We start from the raw sequence: 16,859 nt of genomic DNA, 5'->3' as shown, positions 1-16,859 counted from the left end.
ATGGTTAAATCATTTTAATTTTTGCAGACAGGAACGTACCATCCTTGGCAGTCATGGCAAGCACTTGGGTACTGTACCTACCAGCCAGTCTCTGAGGGCAGGGAAGAGGAGTGAGAAGGAGGATATTTGTCTCTGTGGCCATGTGAGAATACCACAGAACTTCGGTCTTTGCCTCCACTGCATCTCAAGGGATCAAAAGTTTTCAAGTTTCCAAAAACTGCTTTTGTCTTGGTCTTCAGGTGGCCTACAGAAACATGTCTTCACATTTGGATAGCTAACCTCTGCATTACAGAGCTTTAGACAGACAGCCTGTCATTTTGGTGGTTATAGGTACTTCAGAAAGGGTGAAATTAGCCAAAGAATACTACTTTTTTTTTTTTTTTCAGAGTTGGAGGTCTTAAAATGCAAACTTTTTCTGGAGGTAAATATAGCATAGGTGTTTTACTCAGTAGGTTTTCCAGTGATAGAGAATGTGAAAATTAAAAGCAGCTTGAAATTTTAAGTACTGGAGCTTGAGTTCCATTATGACAGGCCTGGTGGATTTAAAAGTGACCTGTTCCACAGCAGAACGTTATGCAGAGCCTGGGAGAAAGCGTAATATTTCAATGCACTGCCAGTTCCAAAATATTGGGGTGTAGGATGTATGTGTAAGAAATAATAATGCTTTTAATTTTTGCCAGTATGACAGCTTCATGGAAACAGTGTTTAAAGTGGAACAAGTTGCTTTTCACAAACATAAAATTTTCAAGCCATTTCCTTAAAAATATTATGGGATGACTCCACCACATTCATCAGTGTCCCTTAAGACTAGCTTTCCCCGTTACGAGGTTACTGCAAATCAGCCAATTCCCCAACTGGTACTAAACAATCCTTCCAGAGTTCAGAGCTGCTGCCTGCACTGGTCCATCCATTGTGATTTGTCTGCCCACCCAAGGAAGCAGAGAGACTTAGGAACAGAGCCAGCTCGCTGAAATGAATACTGAACAGCAGCAGAAAGCTTCAAGGGCACCGTTCTTTGTTTCCTTAAAGTAGAATAGAAGTGCCACTACTGTTGTCACACAGTTTTCAATTTCTTTCCTTCCTTTTCTAAGGAGGAAATAGCAGCTTACATGTAATTGTTAACTGGCCAGCGGTATTAATTGTGCAAAGCAGTATTTGTTTCCAGATAATGTTGGAATCAGTTGAACCAAACTGGGCTGACGATTAATTAGAAGACGAATTACAGTGTTGATCAAATTTACCTGAACCGGAAAGAAACTGTTCCAACGTCTGTCTAAAATTTGCACTTACCTCCCAAGCTTCAGAAACGTCATTCTTTCAGATGGTTTTCCTATTCTCTCTGCCACCTTGCTTCCTTGGCTTTGTCTTAGTATAGCTGTGTTACTACAGTGATATATTTCTAGAAGAGAGGCCAGGGAATTTCTGCCCATGTTGGCTGATTCGTCTGTGGCTGCTCGGCAGCAGATGCCGGGAAAACCAGGAGTGGCTGATGCCACTCAGAGCTCTGTTACAGCAGCTTCTTCACAGCTTTTCCAGGCAGAAATCCCTAGGCTCTGCTGGTGATGGTGCTGCTAGAAAGCACAGGCTCCTGTGCTAGTCTCCTGCCTGCCATGCTTCATCCCTGAGCCAGCACGGCGAGCTGGGTGGCAGTGGGGAGGAGAGGTCAGTGTCAATGCCTGGAGTGTCCCTTGCTCCTTGTTAAGAAAGGATACATCCCTTTTCCAAGGAGTTGTGCCACACATGGCACTTGCGTGGTCCTGGCTTTCAGGGCTGGCCTCCATTTCAGCTTGGTCCCAGAGCAAGAGACATTCAATGGCATTTGGCTACACCTTCCTTTTGTTGTTGGGAAATGGAGCTGGAGCTGCTCAGGGCGAAGCTGGAGGAAGAGCCCCACTGCTTCTTGGGTATCTTCTGCCAGTGGTGGCTTGTCTCCCTCTTTCTGAGGCTTGCCAAGGACCTAGTTTGTGAAGTGGTGAACGACAAGCTGGGATATATAGGAGTGAGCCAAAAGTGTGCCCATGACTCTGTGCAAATGTTTATATTTTGGTATTTACACACCATTCTGAAAAATAAATACACCTTGTTTGGTTGGTGTAACAGTTTGAGGCGCTTCTACTGCCAGCGTCTCCAGGACTTTGTCATGGTCCCAGTCACTTGCCAGTTTCTGAGGAACAATGCAGAGCTGTGGGAAATTTCTTCTCTTGGTTAGAACTTCAGTATAATTATTTTAGATGGTTTTACTACAGTAATTTTTTTTTTTTGAGCACAATGATAAGGCAGTCGTGGGTTTTGGGCAGGCTAGAATCCAAATGGTAGATTTTGGCCCTTTTGACTTGGAATAAAGGAAAAGCAATTTTCTTTTTCTGGAAAAGGACTTTTAACTGTTCTTTGCTGCTTTTTTCATTGAACAACAACAACAAAAAAACCCCACAAAACAGAATAAGATAATAAGTAACTGAATGCAGATTAAGGCTTTGTCCTGAGAAGATTATGGGTGAGCTGGTTCTGCAATGTTCAGCTGAAGACATTGCTTCATTTCTTCTTATAATTATGCAAAATACAGCATTGATTCCCATGGGCTAGAGAAGACCTATCTGTCTAGATAGTCATGGCAAACATGAGAGAGTGTCTGAGAAACCTCTCAGCTGATCTCTAGTCCTCATGACCAGCAATGGTACTGATGTTACCAGGGAAAACCTCTGCCCTCCCAGGCAGGCTTGGATCAGGGTCCTGGCTGTAGACCACAGCAGAAATACTGTGTCCTGGAGAGGGTGCCAAGGCAGTCCTCAGGGACCGCTTGCTTCCTGAGGTGTCTTTTCTCAGTATCAATGTTGCTTAGGGTTTGCCACCCGGGTTTGACTATGGAGTCTCACTTGTGCAGTGTCAATATTTGGCACTGTGGGTAGCAGTTAGGATGGAAGATCAATAACCCTCAGGGCCTAAGACTAACTGCGAGGGAGGTCTAAGGAATTAAGGAGCTAACAACACTAAGTGAAAGTCAACATGAGCCATGTTATTAGTGGAGTCTGTACAGAAGATGGAGACAGACTGTTCAAAGTACAAGAGGCAACCCTGCAATGGACACAGCTGCAAGAAAATAAAATGATGAAATATTAGGAAAAATCTGTTTACAACGACAGTAGTCAAATACTGGAACAGTGTTCCTCTCGAGGCTGTGGGTTCTCCATTCTTGAAGACACCTGTAACGCGATTGCTCAAGGCTGTGATTTGTGCTGGCCCTGCTTTGAATAGGGCTTGGGCTGAAGGCCCCTGACACCCCTTTCCAGCTAAATCACAACGATTCTGTGTCTCTGCATCCTGTAGTGCTAGTGAAAATTTTCTGCTATTTAGCTAATGACAGATGAATGGAGGAGCCACGAGCTCCTGGGCAGAGCCTGAGAGGCAGCTGTGCTAATGCAGTCCTCAGATGCACGGTCATCCAAAGGACAAAGTGACTTTTGGCCCAACACAAGCCAGTGCTGATGAAAGACCTGCTGGAGCACTTTGCAAAGGTCACCTGTTGGTAGACAGGCCTGCTTTTCCCAGGGAGAGTTATGTGGAATCATTTTGAAACTGGCTGATGGAGGTTGAGTCCCATAACTCTCATCTGCTTATATTTGCTGGTTTTGAGCGCTCTGCACATATCTCCTCTCACAGCCAGTGCCTTTCCCCTTGGCTGCTATGTGAACGTTGCAGACTTGATTAAATTAGTTCTTTTTATTTGTGACATTAAAAACACAGCCACATACATTCTTATCGAGGATTCAGGAAATGTCATACAGCTTGCTGAAACCTGCCCAGAACGGAGAGCGATGATGTCCCAAGACCTCGGTTCAGTTTTGTCTGCTGCCAGAGATTTTTGTGTGTAATAGGATGTCTCTGGCTGCAGTTTCTGTGTGTAAAGTGGTGTTAACAAGGATTGACTGTATCATAAGGATGCTGTTAGACTAAACAAGTTGAAAGGTGTAAATACTCCCAGAAATCAGAACAATGTAAACTTTATACACAGAAGCGACAGCTGTACTTCATGTCATTCTTCCCAATATGGGATCTCCATCTTGCTGTGATCAGAGATGCCATCAGTTCTACATTTTTCATGGGAAGCAGCAGAAGAGGGTTGTTTCACAGGGAGACTTCAGGCAGTCCCAGGCTGTGGGCACAACGGTGCTTCCTACATATCTTCCATGCACCCTGGCTGACGCTTCTCCTTCTTTAGCTATGTGGAACTGCAGCTGAAATGAAAACTGTCTGTCGCAACTTCCACACAACCCCAGTGTTTGCTGAAAGTGTGACAAAAATTGAAAAATTGTGTTTTCCCATTTGTCACCCCTGAGTGAGTGAGTGAATGAGAGGCAGGAGGGCTGTTGAGATGCACCAATGTGGGACTGCGTGGAGGCAGTCAGACCAGACCCCCTTGCAGAAGAGGGGTGAGCAATTTGACTAAGTTGCAGTGAATCTGTAGTGAGTTTTCAAAGGGAGGCAGGGAAAAAAAAGAGGCAAGACTAGGGCAGTGGGGCTGGCGATGAGCCAGTTTGTGCATAGGAGGAACTGGATTGTGGCACTCTACATGCATGGAATTTGGAGAAATGTGACTGAGGAGGAGGTTTTTGGCTGCTAGCATGGTAGAGGAGTGAAGCAGAGGTGCAGTCCTCAGCTTTGCTAGAGGGTTTGAATTGAGATACAAGGCTGATGTCCTGAATGAGAGATACTTGTAAAAAGAACAAAAGTCTTGAAGCTTTAGCCATCCTTGTCTGTCAGCACCATCAATAATTACTGTTCTAAATTGAATATAACTCTTCAGGGCTGCCCCCCACCCTCACTGCACTGCACAGTTTCTGCAGGAGTGCCACTCCAGGATGCCAGTCTTCTGCAACCTCCTGGCTGTAACCATTTCTATATGGTTTATCTTTGTTTATACTTACAGAAACAGTAATGTTCTGTCAGCTTATCAGAAAGTGTTATAGGAAAAAAAAAAAAGAAAATATAAAGGTTCCATGTCTGTTTAAAAGCAATAGTTACATTGTTTTGTTAATTAAATTGATAATTACATTAACAAACTCTTGGTAATATGTACACGAGTGCCAGGAGTATTAGGTGTTGTGCTAAGAACTTGAAAGGGGAAGATGTGATGTTTTACTGTCTGAAAATGTCAGTTCACAAGTTGAAGGACTATCATTTCGAAATCTGTCAAGGACGAAAAGGCTGTTGAAGAGGAAAATGGGATAGATCATTTCAACTGTCTCTTTGATCAGGAGGAGCCAGGAAATAAGTAAATCATGTGCAGCAGAGGTTTTTGAGAGCTGAATGTTGAGGAGCAAGTATTTGACTGGTGACACTGCCAGTAATGGGAAGGCAGGGCAAATTGAAAACGTTTTCTAAATGGACCAGTTGAAATAAACAGAGGAAGATGACTGCTGGTTAGGTACTTCTAATTCCCACTAGGGCTTTGGGGCATCATTGTAGTATTTTTACCAAATGGTAAGATGAAAAGGAATGTGAGCAAGAGTGTCCAAGCAACATAACCTCAGTGTAGTTGAGCTGCTATTGCATTGAGCTGCTATAGCTCACTACCCTGGATTTCAGGAGAGCAGACTTTGGCCTGGGGATCTCCTCGATAGAGTACAATGGGACAAGGCCCTGGAGGGAAGAGGGGCAAAAGAAAGCTGATTAATATTCAAGGATCACCTCCTCCAAGCTCAGGAGCGGTGCATCCCAACAAAGAGAAAGTCAGGTAGGAACACCAGGAGGCCCGCATGGATGAACAAGGAGCTCCTGGACCAACTCGGACACAAAAAGAAAGGCTATAGGGGGTCGAAGCAAGGACCGGTGGCCTGGGAAGAATACAGGGCGATTGTCCGAGCAAAAAGACATCAGGTTAGGAAAGCTAAAGCCCTGATAGAGTTAAATCTGTCCAGGGACATCAAGGGTAACAAGAAAAACTTCTATAGATATGTCAGTGATAAAAAGAGATCTAGGGAAAATGTAGGCCCTCTCCAGAAGGAAACAGGGGACCTGGGTACCCGGGATATGGAGAAGGCTGAGGTTCTCAATGATTTCTTTGCCTCAGCCTCCACTGGCAAGAGCTCCAGCGGCACAGCCCAAGTCACAGAAGGCAAAGGCAGGGACTGTGAGAATGAAGAACCGCCCACTGTTGGAGAAGATCGGGTCTGAGACCATCTTAAGAACCTGAAGGTGGACAAGTCCATGGGACCAGACAAGGTGCATCCGCGGGTCCTGAGGGACCTGGCAGATGAAGTTGCTAAGCCACTATCCATCATATTTCAGAGGTTGTGGCAATCTGGTGAAGTTCCCAATGACTGGAAAAGGAGAAACATAGCCCGCATCTTTAAAAAGGGGAAAAAAGAAGACCCAGGGAACTACAGGCCAGTCAGTCTCACCTCTGTGCCTGGCAAGATCATGGAGCAGATCCTCCTGGCGACTATGCTGAGGCACATAGAAAATAAGGAGGTGATTGGTGACAGCCAACATGGCTTCACTAAGGGCAAATCGTGCCTAACTAATTTGGTGGCCTTCTAAGATGAGGTTACAGCATTCATGGATAGGGGAAGAGCAACTGACATCATCTACTTGGACTTATCCAAAGCATTTGATACTGTCCCGCACGACATCCTTGTCTCTAAACTGGAAAGACATGGTTTTGATGGATGGACCACTCGGTGCATAAGGTATTGGCTGGATGGTCGCACTCAAAGAGTTGTGGTCAACGGTTCAATGTCCACGTGGAGGCCAGTGACGAGTGGTGTTTCTCAGGGGTCAGTACTGGGACCAGTGCTATTTAACATCTTTGTTGGTGACATGGACAGTGGGATTGAGTGCATCCTCAGCAAGTTTGCAGATGACACCAAGCTGTGTCGTGTTGTGGACATGCTGGAGGGAAGGGATGCCATCTAGAGGGACCTTGACAGGCTGGAGAGGTGGGCCTGTGAGAACCTCATGAAGTTCAACAACGCCAAGTGCAAGGTCCTGCATGTGGGTCGGGGCAATCCCAAGCACAAGTACAGGCTGGATGGAGAATGGATTGAGAGCAGCCCTGAGGAAAAGGACTTGGGAGTGCTGGTGGATGAGAAGCTCAACATGAGCCGGCAATGTGCGCTGGCAGCCCAGAATGCCAACCGTATCCTGGGCTGCATCAAAAGAAGCATGGCCAGCAGGTCGAGGGAGGTGATTTTGCCCCTCTACTCAGCTCTCATGAGACCCCTCCTGGAATACTGTGTTCAGCTTTGGAGTCCCCAGCACAAGAAGAGATCGAGTCCAGAGGAGGGCCATGAAGATGATCCGAGGGCTGGAGCACCTCTCCTATGAAGACAGGCTGAGAGAGTTGGGGCTGTTCAGCCTGGAGAAGAGAAGGCTCCGGGGTGACCTTATAGCAGCTTTCCAGTACCTAAAGGGGCCCTACAGGAAAGCTGGAGAGGGACTTTTTACAAGGGCATGTAGTGATAGGACAAGGGGCAATGGATTTAAACTGAAAGAGGGGAGATTTTGATTAGATATAAGGAAGAAATTTTTTACATTGAGGGTGGTGAGGCAGTGGAACAGGTTGCCCAGAGAAGTTGTGGATGCCCCATCCCTGGAAGTGTTCAAGGCCAGGTTGGATGAGGCTTTGGGCAACCTGGTGTAGTGGAGGGTTTCCCTGCCCATGGCAGGGGGCTTGGAACTAGATGATCTTTGAGGTCCCTTCCAACCCTAACCATTCTATGATTCCATGATTCTATGATTCTATGATTCAGGAAGTCAAGAACAAAATCACATCCCGTGGCACTACCTGTGCTTCCCTATTGCCTACACTGCCTCAGACTGCAGATCACCTGTGCTTTCAGTCCTCGACCTCCAGTGCAATTTTCTTGCCATTTCTGCTATCCAGTTAAGCTGGTATGCTGCAGCAGTTCATTAACCTTGCGTTGTTTTCCCAAGCGGAAATAAAATAGTTTGCTTGCTGTTTTCTTTTTCCACCCATATCTATGTATCTATATTTAGATTTCAGATTTAGAACTGAATTGTACCGGTTCCTGGGGTGCTGATTCTGTTCTGGCAGAGGCTAAGGTACTTAACAGTGTCAGTGATTGATTTTGGAAGGCCAGCTGGACAAGTTGGCTGGATGCGGACTCTGCTCATGCAGAATCATCAGGTTTTAAATTACGAGAATCAGTGGAGTTACTTGACTTCAGAAACACCTGGAAAAAAAAAAAAAAGGTTCTTTGAGGAGCTATTCAGGCTTCATTCAATTTTGCACAACAAGATTAGCTATCAGAACTAGGTGCCCAGGCCCTTATTGGATTTTTAGAGAATAGCAAGGCTCACTTTCTAGAGCCCACACTAAACAAAAGGAAGGAAACAAAATCCTCAAATTCAGGCAGCTAAATTCAGTGCCAAGGATGGCACCACAAGAATAATCCAGTTATGTTGACTCATCCATCTCACATGATCTCACAAACACAGCATTATTACTATACACCTAAACTCTGTATTAAACCAAAGACACTGTTCACTTAAAAAAATCACATTTTGATCTGTTATACTATAGGAAATCTGGGATAACTCTGCTTAAATCAGTGGAATGGAATGGAATGGAACAGATTTATAGCCTGACAAAATTTACTTCTAAATCTCAGTGGAACTAATCTATCCACATGGGAATTGCTAGGAGTATGCCAGACAGCTGAATTTATAGAAATAAAGATGAGAACTAATGTTAGTTGACTTCTGACGCAAAGGAACTTTAAAAATGTATGTATTGTTATAGGAGGACTATTAATATGTTTTATACCCAGGTCTCTTATTTGAAAAGTTTGGGGTTTTTAAAGTCCACTAACCCATGTCTTCACAGAATAGGACTTCCTCAGGGTGTGAATTGTCTCTCAATATGTACGTACAGCCCCAGGCAGACAGAGAGCCAAAGCATTAATTCAAACTTCCTAGCATTATCATAATTCAAATAATAAACAGTTTGAAACGGTGTCACTTTTAAACTGCTTTAGTGCAGATGGTCTTTTTCCTAATTCCCAGCCCCATAGTTAGTGAGCTGAGCTTATTGAACTGCTTGCCAATTCTGTTAAGAGCAGATGGAGTGAAACGGTATAAAGGCAATATTTCAGTGCAGCTCCCATGCATCCGCTCCCACCCCCAGCTGCCATTATCGGCATACATTTTACAACTCCACATCTCTCGCCATCAGCAGTTAGAATTATAAAGAGGTTCAGTGTACTTGGCTTGAATGTCAGTAATCAATGAGGATGCTCATCTGGCTTAATAAGGATAAATTGTTGCCCTTGAAACAACATACCATTCCAGCAGTCAAAGAGAACTCAGACTAGTTCCTTGATATTTATACTAACACTGGGTGTCTGTGTGCATGTCTTTGCGTGCACACACTTTTGTTATGCATTTCTCTGACCGTTCCCTAGCACTATGGATTCCTCCTGTGTGTCTTATAATAATGTATTAAATTAATTTTTCTGAGTGCTCCTCTTTCAAAAGCTCATTTCTTCCACTTCAGACTGGCTTTTTTTTTTTTTCTGAAGACTTTAATTGCAAACTCTGTCTTTCTAAAAAGCTCCCAGTTTCCCCTTCTGAAGCCCACTGACAAAACATGATAGGTGGGGTTTTCAGAAGTGCCCATTGTGAGTGGACCGTTGCTGCGTCTAAACCCTGTGATCAAATTCTGTCCAGCTTTAGCGAGGGCAGCTAGACCTCTGTGCAACAAATTTAAGGTAATTCTGAGTGCTTAGGAAATACTGATCCTACTTGTACTGGAGGCAGTTATGTATATAGAAAGCATGAATGTTCTGATGACAAAAAAAAATGTGTAATACATAAGCACAGCTAACATCAAGATCAATGGATTCCTAGAGACTACAAATGTGATGTTTTAATAAATAAACCAGGACATTTAACAAATAAAACAGGCCAGAAGTCATTCTCTGGCCCTCAGACTAGCTGGCACGTGCAGTCTGTGGCCAAATGGCTGAACTCCTTCTGTGTAAATAGCAGCAGCTGCATGCAGCTTTTGTCGTGGGACTTTGTCTCAGACATCTTCTGAGAGACTGTTGTCACCAGGACAGACTATGGCAGGGACTATGCCAGCAATGTAACAGTACAAATGATTGGCCATGCTGCATCCATACTCTGGCACTTTTTACTTCATTATTACCAATATGATGTATTTGTCCAGAATTTTCACTGACCTCCCAAAAGTTTTGTGACTTTAGACCAATTTGCATTGCAGGGATGTCCTTCTTCTAAGTTTCTTTTCGAAGTTGTCGGGAGCTCTGTAACCTATCTGGCAGACTTAGACAAATACAAGTTTGAGAAGGGGTGGAGGCTGCAGGAAGCATCCAATATTGCTGGATGATTGAGGTGGAAGTCTGCAGCACTATTTTCCACTTCCCTGGATGTCTGGAAGCCTCCCATCCATGCAGTCTATACTGTCAGTAAATTTTAAATGCTAATAGCGGGACATGACAAATTCCGTGTCCATCTCAGTAAACATGTGAGCTTCTGTAATCCACAGTATTCCTAAAGCTCTGTTTACCCTCTGTGTCCCAGGAGTTAGTATAAGAAGGCCTAATATTTGCTGTGTCTTGCCACTGAGTGCGAGAATGACAGATCCTTGTCTTAGCTGGGAGCTGGTCTGTGTCAGTTCATCTCAAGTAAGTAAGTGCAGCCTCCCTGTGGAAGTGCAATGTCCCAAAGACACACTGCCGTGTAGTAATTTCTGTGGGCTATAACCAGACACCCAAGTTTTAATGTTTGCTCATGTCGGTTTTAACCTTCTGTTTTTTTCCCTTTCCTGGCAGATTTTTATTGGTGAGATATCCATGTATTTCATAAAGTCAACCCGAGAAACCCTAATTATGCAAGAGAAAACTATTTTGACTGGAGAGTGCTGTTACCTGAACCCACTGCTTCGAAGAATAATACGTTTTATAGGTAAGCATCCTAAGCGCTGCAAGTTTAGTCCATTTGCACCAAAACAGAATGAAACATCCTAAGAATCTACACCATAAAATTAATTAAGCTGTGAAATCTTTGCAGGCATCTTCCACCTTAAAAGGATAGTCCCCCTCGGGATTTGCAAGGTAACATTCAGAACGTGCCATATCATGCTGTCTGGAGCTGGTTTATATTCTATTCTGCTGAGCTTAATGCTTCTTCTGGACCCTTGAAGAAAGGTTATGCCAATCAAATCCTTATATGAGTAATTCCATCATTGCTATTCTATGTAAGCTACCCATTTTACTTACAAATTGGTCTTCACCAGCCCATCTCTTTGGCATTTTTCTTTTCAGCTCTAATTTTAACATCCATAGCTCTGCCACATAATGTTCAGCTGAGCACAGAGCCCACTTCAAAATAACATTCTTAATTTTTATTGTATTTGGTTTTTGTTAGAGCTTTCATCAAGTTAATCGCAGAGAAATGAATGTGGAAGTTCTGTCACTAAATCATTTGGAGGTTGCTTTATATGGTGCTTGCAAACCACTATGCCTTTTTCACACTGTTGATTAGTGGAAAAAGTGCTTACGAGACCTTCCTGAGGGGTTCATCACATGGTTCTTTTGGAGCAGGAAGAGGAACAGTATTGCAGGTTGTGTTTCCACTGTGGCACTGACAGAGAATCTGGTTGTTCGCTGAAGGCTTCCTAATTCACACCTGTTTAAGGCTGCCCAAACCGCACCCCTTGATGTTTAGAGATAAGGAGAACTGGTCGCTCCCTTACTACTTCCTTGAAGTAGCACAGTGAGAAGAGAGCAGCTGTGAGCCATACGTGCAAGGGGCTTTAGTTTCCCTCTTTCCTACTGGTTTATGAAAAGTCCCGAGTTCATGCATGGGATGGGATGGGATGGGATGGGATGGGATGGGATGGGATGGGATGGGATGGGATGGGATGGGATGGGATGGGATGGCTTGTGTCGTGGGTGGCATGGGCCAGTGGTAAATAAGGCTCCCCACTGACCAAGAGGGGCTTTGCCCACAGAGCATCATGGCACCTCCCTCCCTGTATACTCTTAGAGATAAGCCGTCCTTACACACTCCATCTTACAGAGAGCTGGGTCATAATTCACAGTCTGAGTTAAAAGAAGCAACGGAACAAAAAGTGGAAAATACCTGGATCACTTCTTCCCTGTCACTGCTGAATTTTTGAGCTTTATCTGGAGGAAAACTGTCTTCTGTGACTGCAGCAGGGGTTGTATTGCTTCCATGGAGCATGGCCCTGGCTGCAGGCAGGGATACTTGCTCAGAACATGATGTTGAAAGTCTTATCCTGTGCTAAGGTTTTCATCGTCAGCAAATATATGCTGCAAAGGAGGAAGAGTCATTGTTTTCTTTCTCCCCCTCTCTCTCTCTCTGTCTCCTGCTTTGTGCATGGAAGCTAGGAAGTGAAATGTTTTTTCACCTTCTCCTACACTGGGGTTGGTGGCAAACTAGCCCTGGTTCATTACTCAGGCCTGGTCTGTGTGCTGCTGATGGAAACAAAAGACACAGGAATGTAGTTAGAAATAAAATACCCTTGAACTTCAGATAACCTCTAGGATATATTGATGGATAGTAAACTGCCATTAAGGGAGAAGCACAGTACTGGAGTCCACTGGACCACTCAGGGCTGTTTGACCATTCCAGCACATCCAGCATGTTGCAAAGTCCTAATCAAATACTCTTGCCTGCGGGGTCAGCACTAAAAGAGCTTAGACCATGGAGGTAAAGCACTTGCTATCTATGTTTTCTTATAGTTAGCTTTCTTCTTAAACATTCATGCTATTTTTTCTCTTTTGGTAGAAGAAGACCAGGTAGCAATGATACAGTGGAGTCTCAGAGAGTAGTAAGATATAAACCCTGCTAGAGAAATCAATATTTACAACTTTATTGGTCTCCCTGAGAAAAAGGAAGTTAACATTGTTAGGAATGGCTTAAACTGTTGGTCTCGTCTTAAACTACACATTGTTTCCTTGTTTTCTTCCAAAACCTTCTTCCTGCCTCTGCAGTAAAATATCTGAAGTAGAGTTTGTTGAAAAGTGGCTGAAATAATTTATGAAAGGAACTAAAAATAACTGCACGTTTTTCATTGGAATTCCCTCTGCATTTTGCAAATATGGCATGGACTCAACAGCTGTGGCCCATGCTGGATGATCAGAGATGTTAGCTCCTCACAGCTGTGTACTCCAAAAAGAGGCTACCTGGATGCATGGCTCTGGAGAGACTACCAGGCTGCTCATTCATGGGTTTCCTTGTGTGCATCTTCTCTTGGTAAATGCAAGGGCCATAAGTTACAGAGCTGATTAAGTAGGTTGTCTTCCAAGATACCCTAGCAAGCAATCTGGCTTGTTGCAAAGAAGTTTGCAATTTAGTCTAGGTACAAATTCATTGGAATATCCACATCTGATGATTTCTTTTGGCCCAGATGTGTGAGCAAGAGTCTTAAGTGAGTACTTGCAAAAAGTAGTAATTGAACTCCTTGGAATATTGCATTATAAGTCATTACAGTTGATGTTACTCAAAAGGATGAAAAAAAATCCTTCGATGTGTCTGGGTGCTCATGTGTCAGGAAAAAAGAACGCTACTTCCTGACCCTGCAACGCACTTCATGGAGATCTTCTGAGAACTGCTATTCCTAAATTTTAGAAAGTCAGAGAAACTTTTTCTCCCTCCCTGACTCTGTAAGTAGAGTTGCTGGGAAGAGATGGGTTTTAAGAATAGTAGCCTAAATGTGCATTCCACAAAACAAGGAGAAAATTCTAGGTACTTCATTGAGCATTCACTTAGATTTTGTAAGGAAAGAGAAGCAAAAAAGAGAATGTCCAGACTATCTTTTGGTGATGTGAAAGATAAGCATCCTTGTCATACTGCCTCCATAGAATCTTTTGGATTTGGTTGTTAGACTTGAGCATTTTCCCCTCTTGCTTTTTCTTCATGTATACAGAATGAAGCACTTTTTTTCACTTTGAGAGCAGTGTAAAGAGTTAAGCAAAACTGAAAACTTGCAACACTTCTGGGATGTAGGCAAAGTCCCATGTTTCTTTTCCTTGATTTTTCCTCTCTTGCCTGCAATGCTCTCTGTTTATTCTCTCCTTGTTTTCCTCAAGCCCTCAGCAGCTGTCTCTTTCTATGATTCTCCCCTTCTTGGTTTAGTGGAGACCTTAAATGTTGAGCTTTGTCTTAAATCCCTCCCTGGTTCTTTGTCCACAGGAAGTAGAACCAAAATTTCATCTTGCTTCCTGGCCCAGGCATGAATTCTGCACGTTGGTAGATGTTTGCTTTTGTGGCGAAGGACTGCCGCCTCTCAACTTGTATATCAAGTCCTTATTGCAGCCGAGATAGGTGAAACCTGCTATGTTCCTTGCGTTTAGAAAATCATTTCCTTTATCAGTGAAAAAAAGCTGGCTTAGCTTGGAAACGTCAGACTTTGATATATGTTGCAATTTGTTCCATCTTCCTCTTTATCTTTCATAGCTGCTTCCACAGACATTTATTTTGAAGATTTTCAGGTCAAACAAGTGTTGTATGATTGCTTTGAAACAGTTTTTCCTGTCTAAAATATTGATGCGGTGCTGGTATGCTTCATCTCTCCTCCCTCCTCTCCCCACTCCTCCTCTGCTGCCAGTTAATTGCTGTTCAGGTGCTGGACCTTTGAGAAACCAGGAGGGAAGCCTGGTTGTTTCTTGGGTCTCTCTCTTGAGTACATGCAGCTTTTTGTATTTTTATTCGCCCTTTCTTGTGGTAATTTGACGTTCAGTACTTGGTTAACCTCTTGCCATCCTGCATTTCCTTCTGTGTTCTACTTCATCATTTATATTGCAAATAGAGGTTGTAAATTATTGTAGCATACTTTAGTGAATGGTTTCACTCAGGGATTTAGTCAGTTTATATCAGCTGCTATCATACCCCCAGGATCATGAATTCAGACCTCTTTGACTCAGTTTGGCAGGGTGGCTAGAGAGTGTATTGTGGTTTATTTCATTATATTAGGTTTCTAATCCGTGTGATTAAGTTGTATACCTGCAAAGCCCTGATAACATGCAAGTAGCCTCTCTCCAGATATTTAGAAATGCAATGTGCTTCATGAATTTGTTACCAGTGGCTTTTACTTTGGGGCTGCATAATTTGCAGTTAACAAATGGTGCAGATCAGCGTCTGCTGACAGCTTAATTTAAAGCATGGTGACATCTCACAGTGGGCAGCTAAATAATGAAATTAGGGCTTTATTTCAGCAAATTAAGGCTTTAGTTCAGCAAATAAAGGTTTACAAGATTTATACACGCATTGAGTTTATTGTAATAGGATAGATACACCCCAGAGCTCTGATGTCAATCCCCTAGGCAGCTGCAGGACATACTTTGCCTGACCTTATCCTTCTGTGTGCCTTGGATCTGAAGTTCACTGTGAAACAGTGCACGTTCTGCTATTAACTGGCTGCCTTTTAGCAGGGCTTAAGTGGGTGTGCTGCCTCTAACCTGAACTGCTGCAGCAGCTTCTTATCACTGAAGAACCTCCACAACGAGAAACAGGTCACTGTGTTGGGGACAAACCAGACCTTTCTGTTCCCCTTTATGCCAAGCTCTGAGCTGGCAGTTGTCTAGATGAAAATTGATAGTTGTGAAGCAGTAAGGAAGAAGGAAATTCTCTGTGTCCATGGGGAGGAGTCTTGAGGGTGCAGAGTACTTTTGCACTGGGAACTGAATTTCTTCTTGCATGCTCAGACCACATGTCTTCCTTCTTATGTCTTCAGGGAACAATATCCAGGCAGGACACTCCCAGGTGAAGCAGGCAGACACAAGAGGCAGTAGATGCCTGGAGCAATGGGCTTTGTGGGGTCTTCACTGGGAGATCAAAGCCAATCCTGGGATCAGATTGTGAGCGCTCAGAAGCAGCTTGCTGTTGAGCCCGTTCCTGATGCCATGGCAACAGACAATAAATTTCCCTGCAACCCCCATCTCTTCAGTTGTAAAATGGATTAATGATACAGATCTCCTTTAACAGCGCCCTTTAAGATATAATGATGAAGAGTGGTTTAGCAGAGTCTGAGTCACAGGACTATAAATGTAGGGCTTTATTGGATGCGCAGGAGCATTAGAGCAAAACTGGCAGAGATGGGCTGAAGATCAGCATTTCCCTAAAGCCATGAGTCCTTCCAGGGACTCCCTCCATTGAAATACTAATATTCTTTAAAAAACATAGGAGTGGAAAAGGGGTTGGGAGGAGTGTGAGTGTGCATGTGTAATATGAACATTTTCCAAGCAAAGTAGGTTGAGCGTGACAAGTTCAGATAGTTGACTGGGCACTGGGAGAGAGAGGAATGCCTAAATAAATGCACTCAGTAGAAGACATGACAACATGTTACCAAAGAGCACAGCTTCACATGTCTCAGAGTGCTTCAATGCATTGTTTCTTTTGTCACTTAAGAGTTTCACAGTTTTTCTCTAATAAAGCTTTTTACCTCCTTATTCTCATCTCCACCCACTGGCTTCTCAATTCTCTCTTCCCAATGTCTTTTCAGCAGCTCTTCTAGAACTGCCAATGTCTGTAATAGTGAGAGTTCCCATGGAGTCAACAAGCAGCTGCAGTCACTGATGTTAGAGAGATTCAGGGTGGAAGAAGAGGAAGCTTGGGCATGAGCTGCAGGGAGAAGACAGGGTTTTACTGAGCTTACAGTGAGCGAGGAAATCTGGATTCTTCTTCAGGGTAGATGTCTCTGTTAGTAAAAGCAATAGGCAGAGACAGAGGTGGCAACACTGATGAACAGCCACACAGGGAGCTCAGTAGGAGAAGGACTGTTAGAGTAGCATGTGAGTGAGAAGTAATGGTTTTGTGCTTGGAGGGCTTTTTGTCAGCAATTTAGGGGGAGG

General features: G+C 43.7%; 1 protein-coding gene across 1 annotated transcript in view; it reads left to right on the top strand.

The window, feature by feature from the left end:
* Nucleotides 1–16,859, top strand: part of PLPPR1 (phospholipid phosphatase related 1) — a 75,268-nt gene that overhangs the window by 41,628 nt on the left and 16,781 nt on the right. Inside the window, exon 3 of the mRNA XM_086629447.1 lies at nt 10,815–10,947. Within this exon, the coding sequence (XP_086485573.1) occupies nt 10,815–10,947 (133 nt within the window). The remainder of the gene's footprint in view (nt 1–10,814; nt 10,948–16,859) is intronic.

This window comes from Tauraco erythrolophus, chromosome Z (assembly GCF_009769465.1).
Source record: "Tauraco erythrolophus isolate bTauEry1 chromosome Z, bTauEry1.pri, whole genome shotgun sequence".
NCBI lineage: Eukaryota > Metazoa > Chordata > Aves > Musophagiformes > Musophagidae > Tauraco > Tauraco erythrolophus.
Note: the sequence above shows the minus strand (reverse complement) of the source record. Positions and strands in the feature narration are given on the sequence as shown.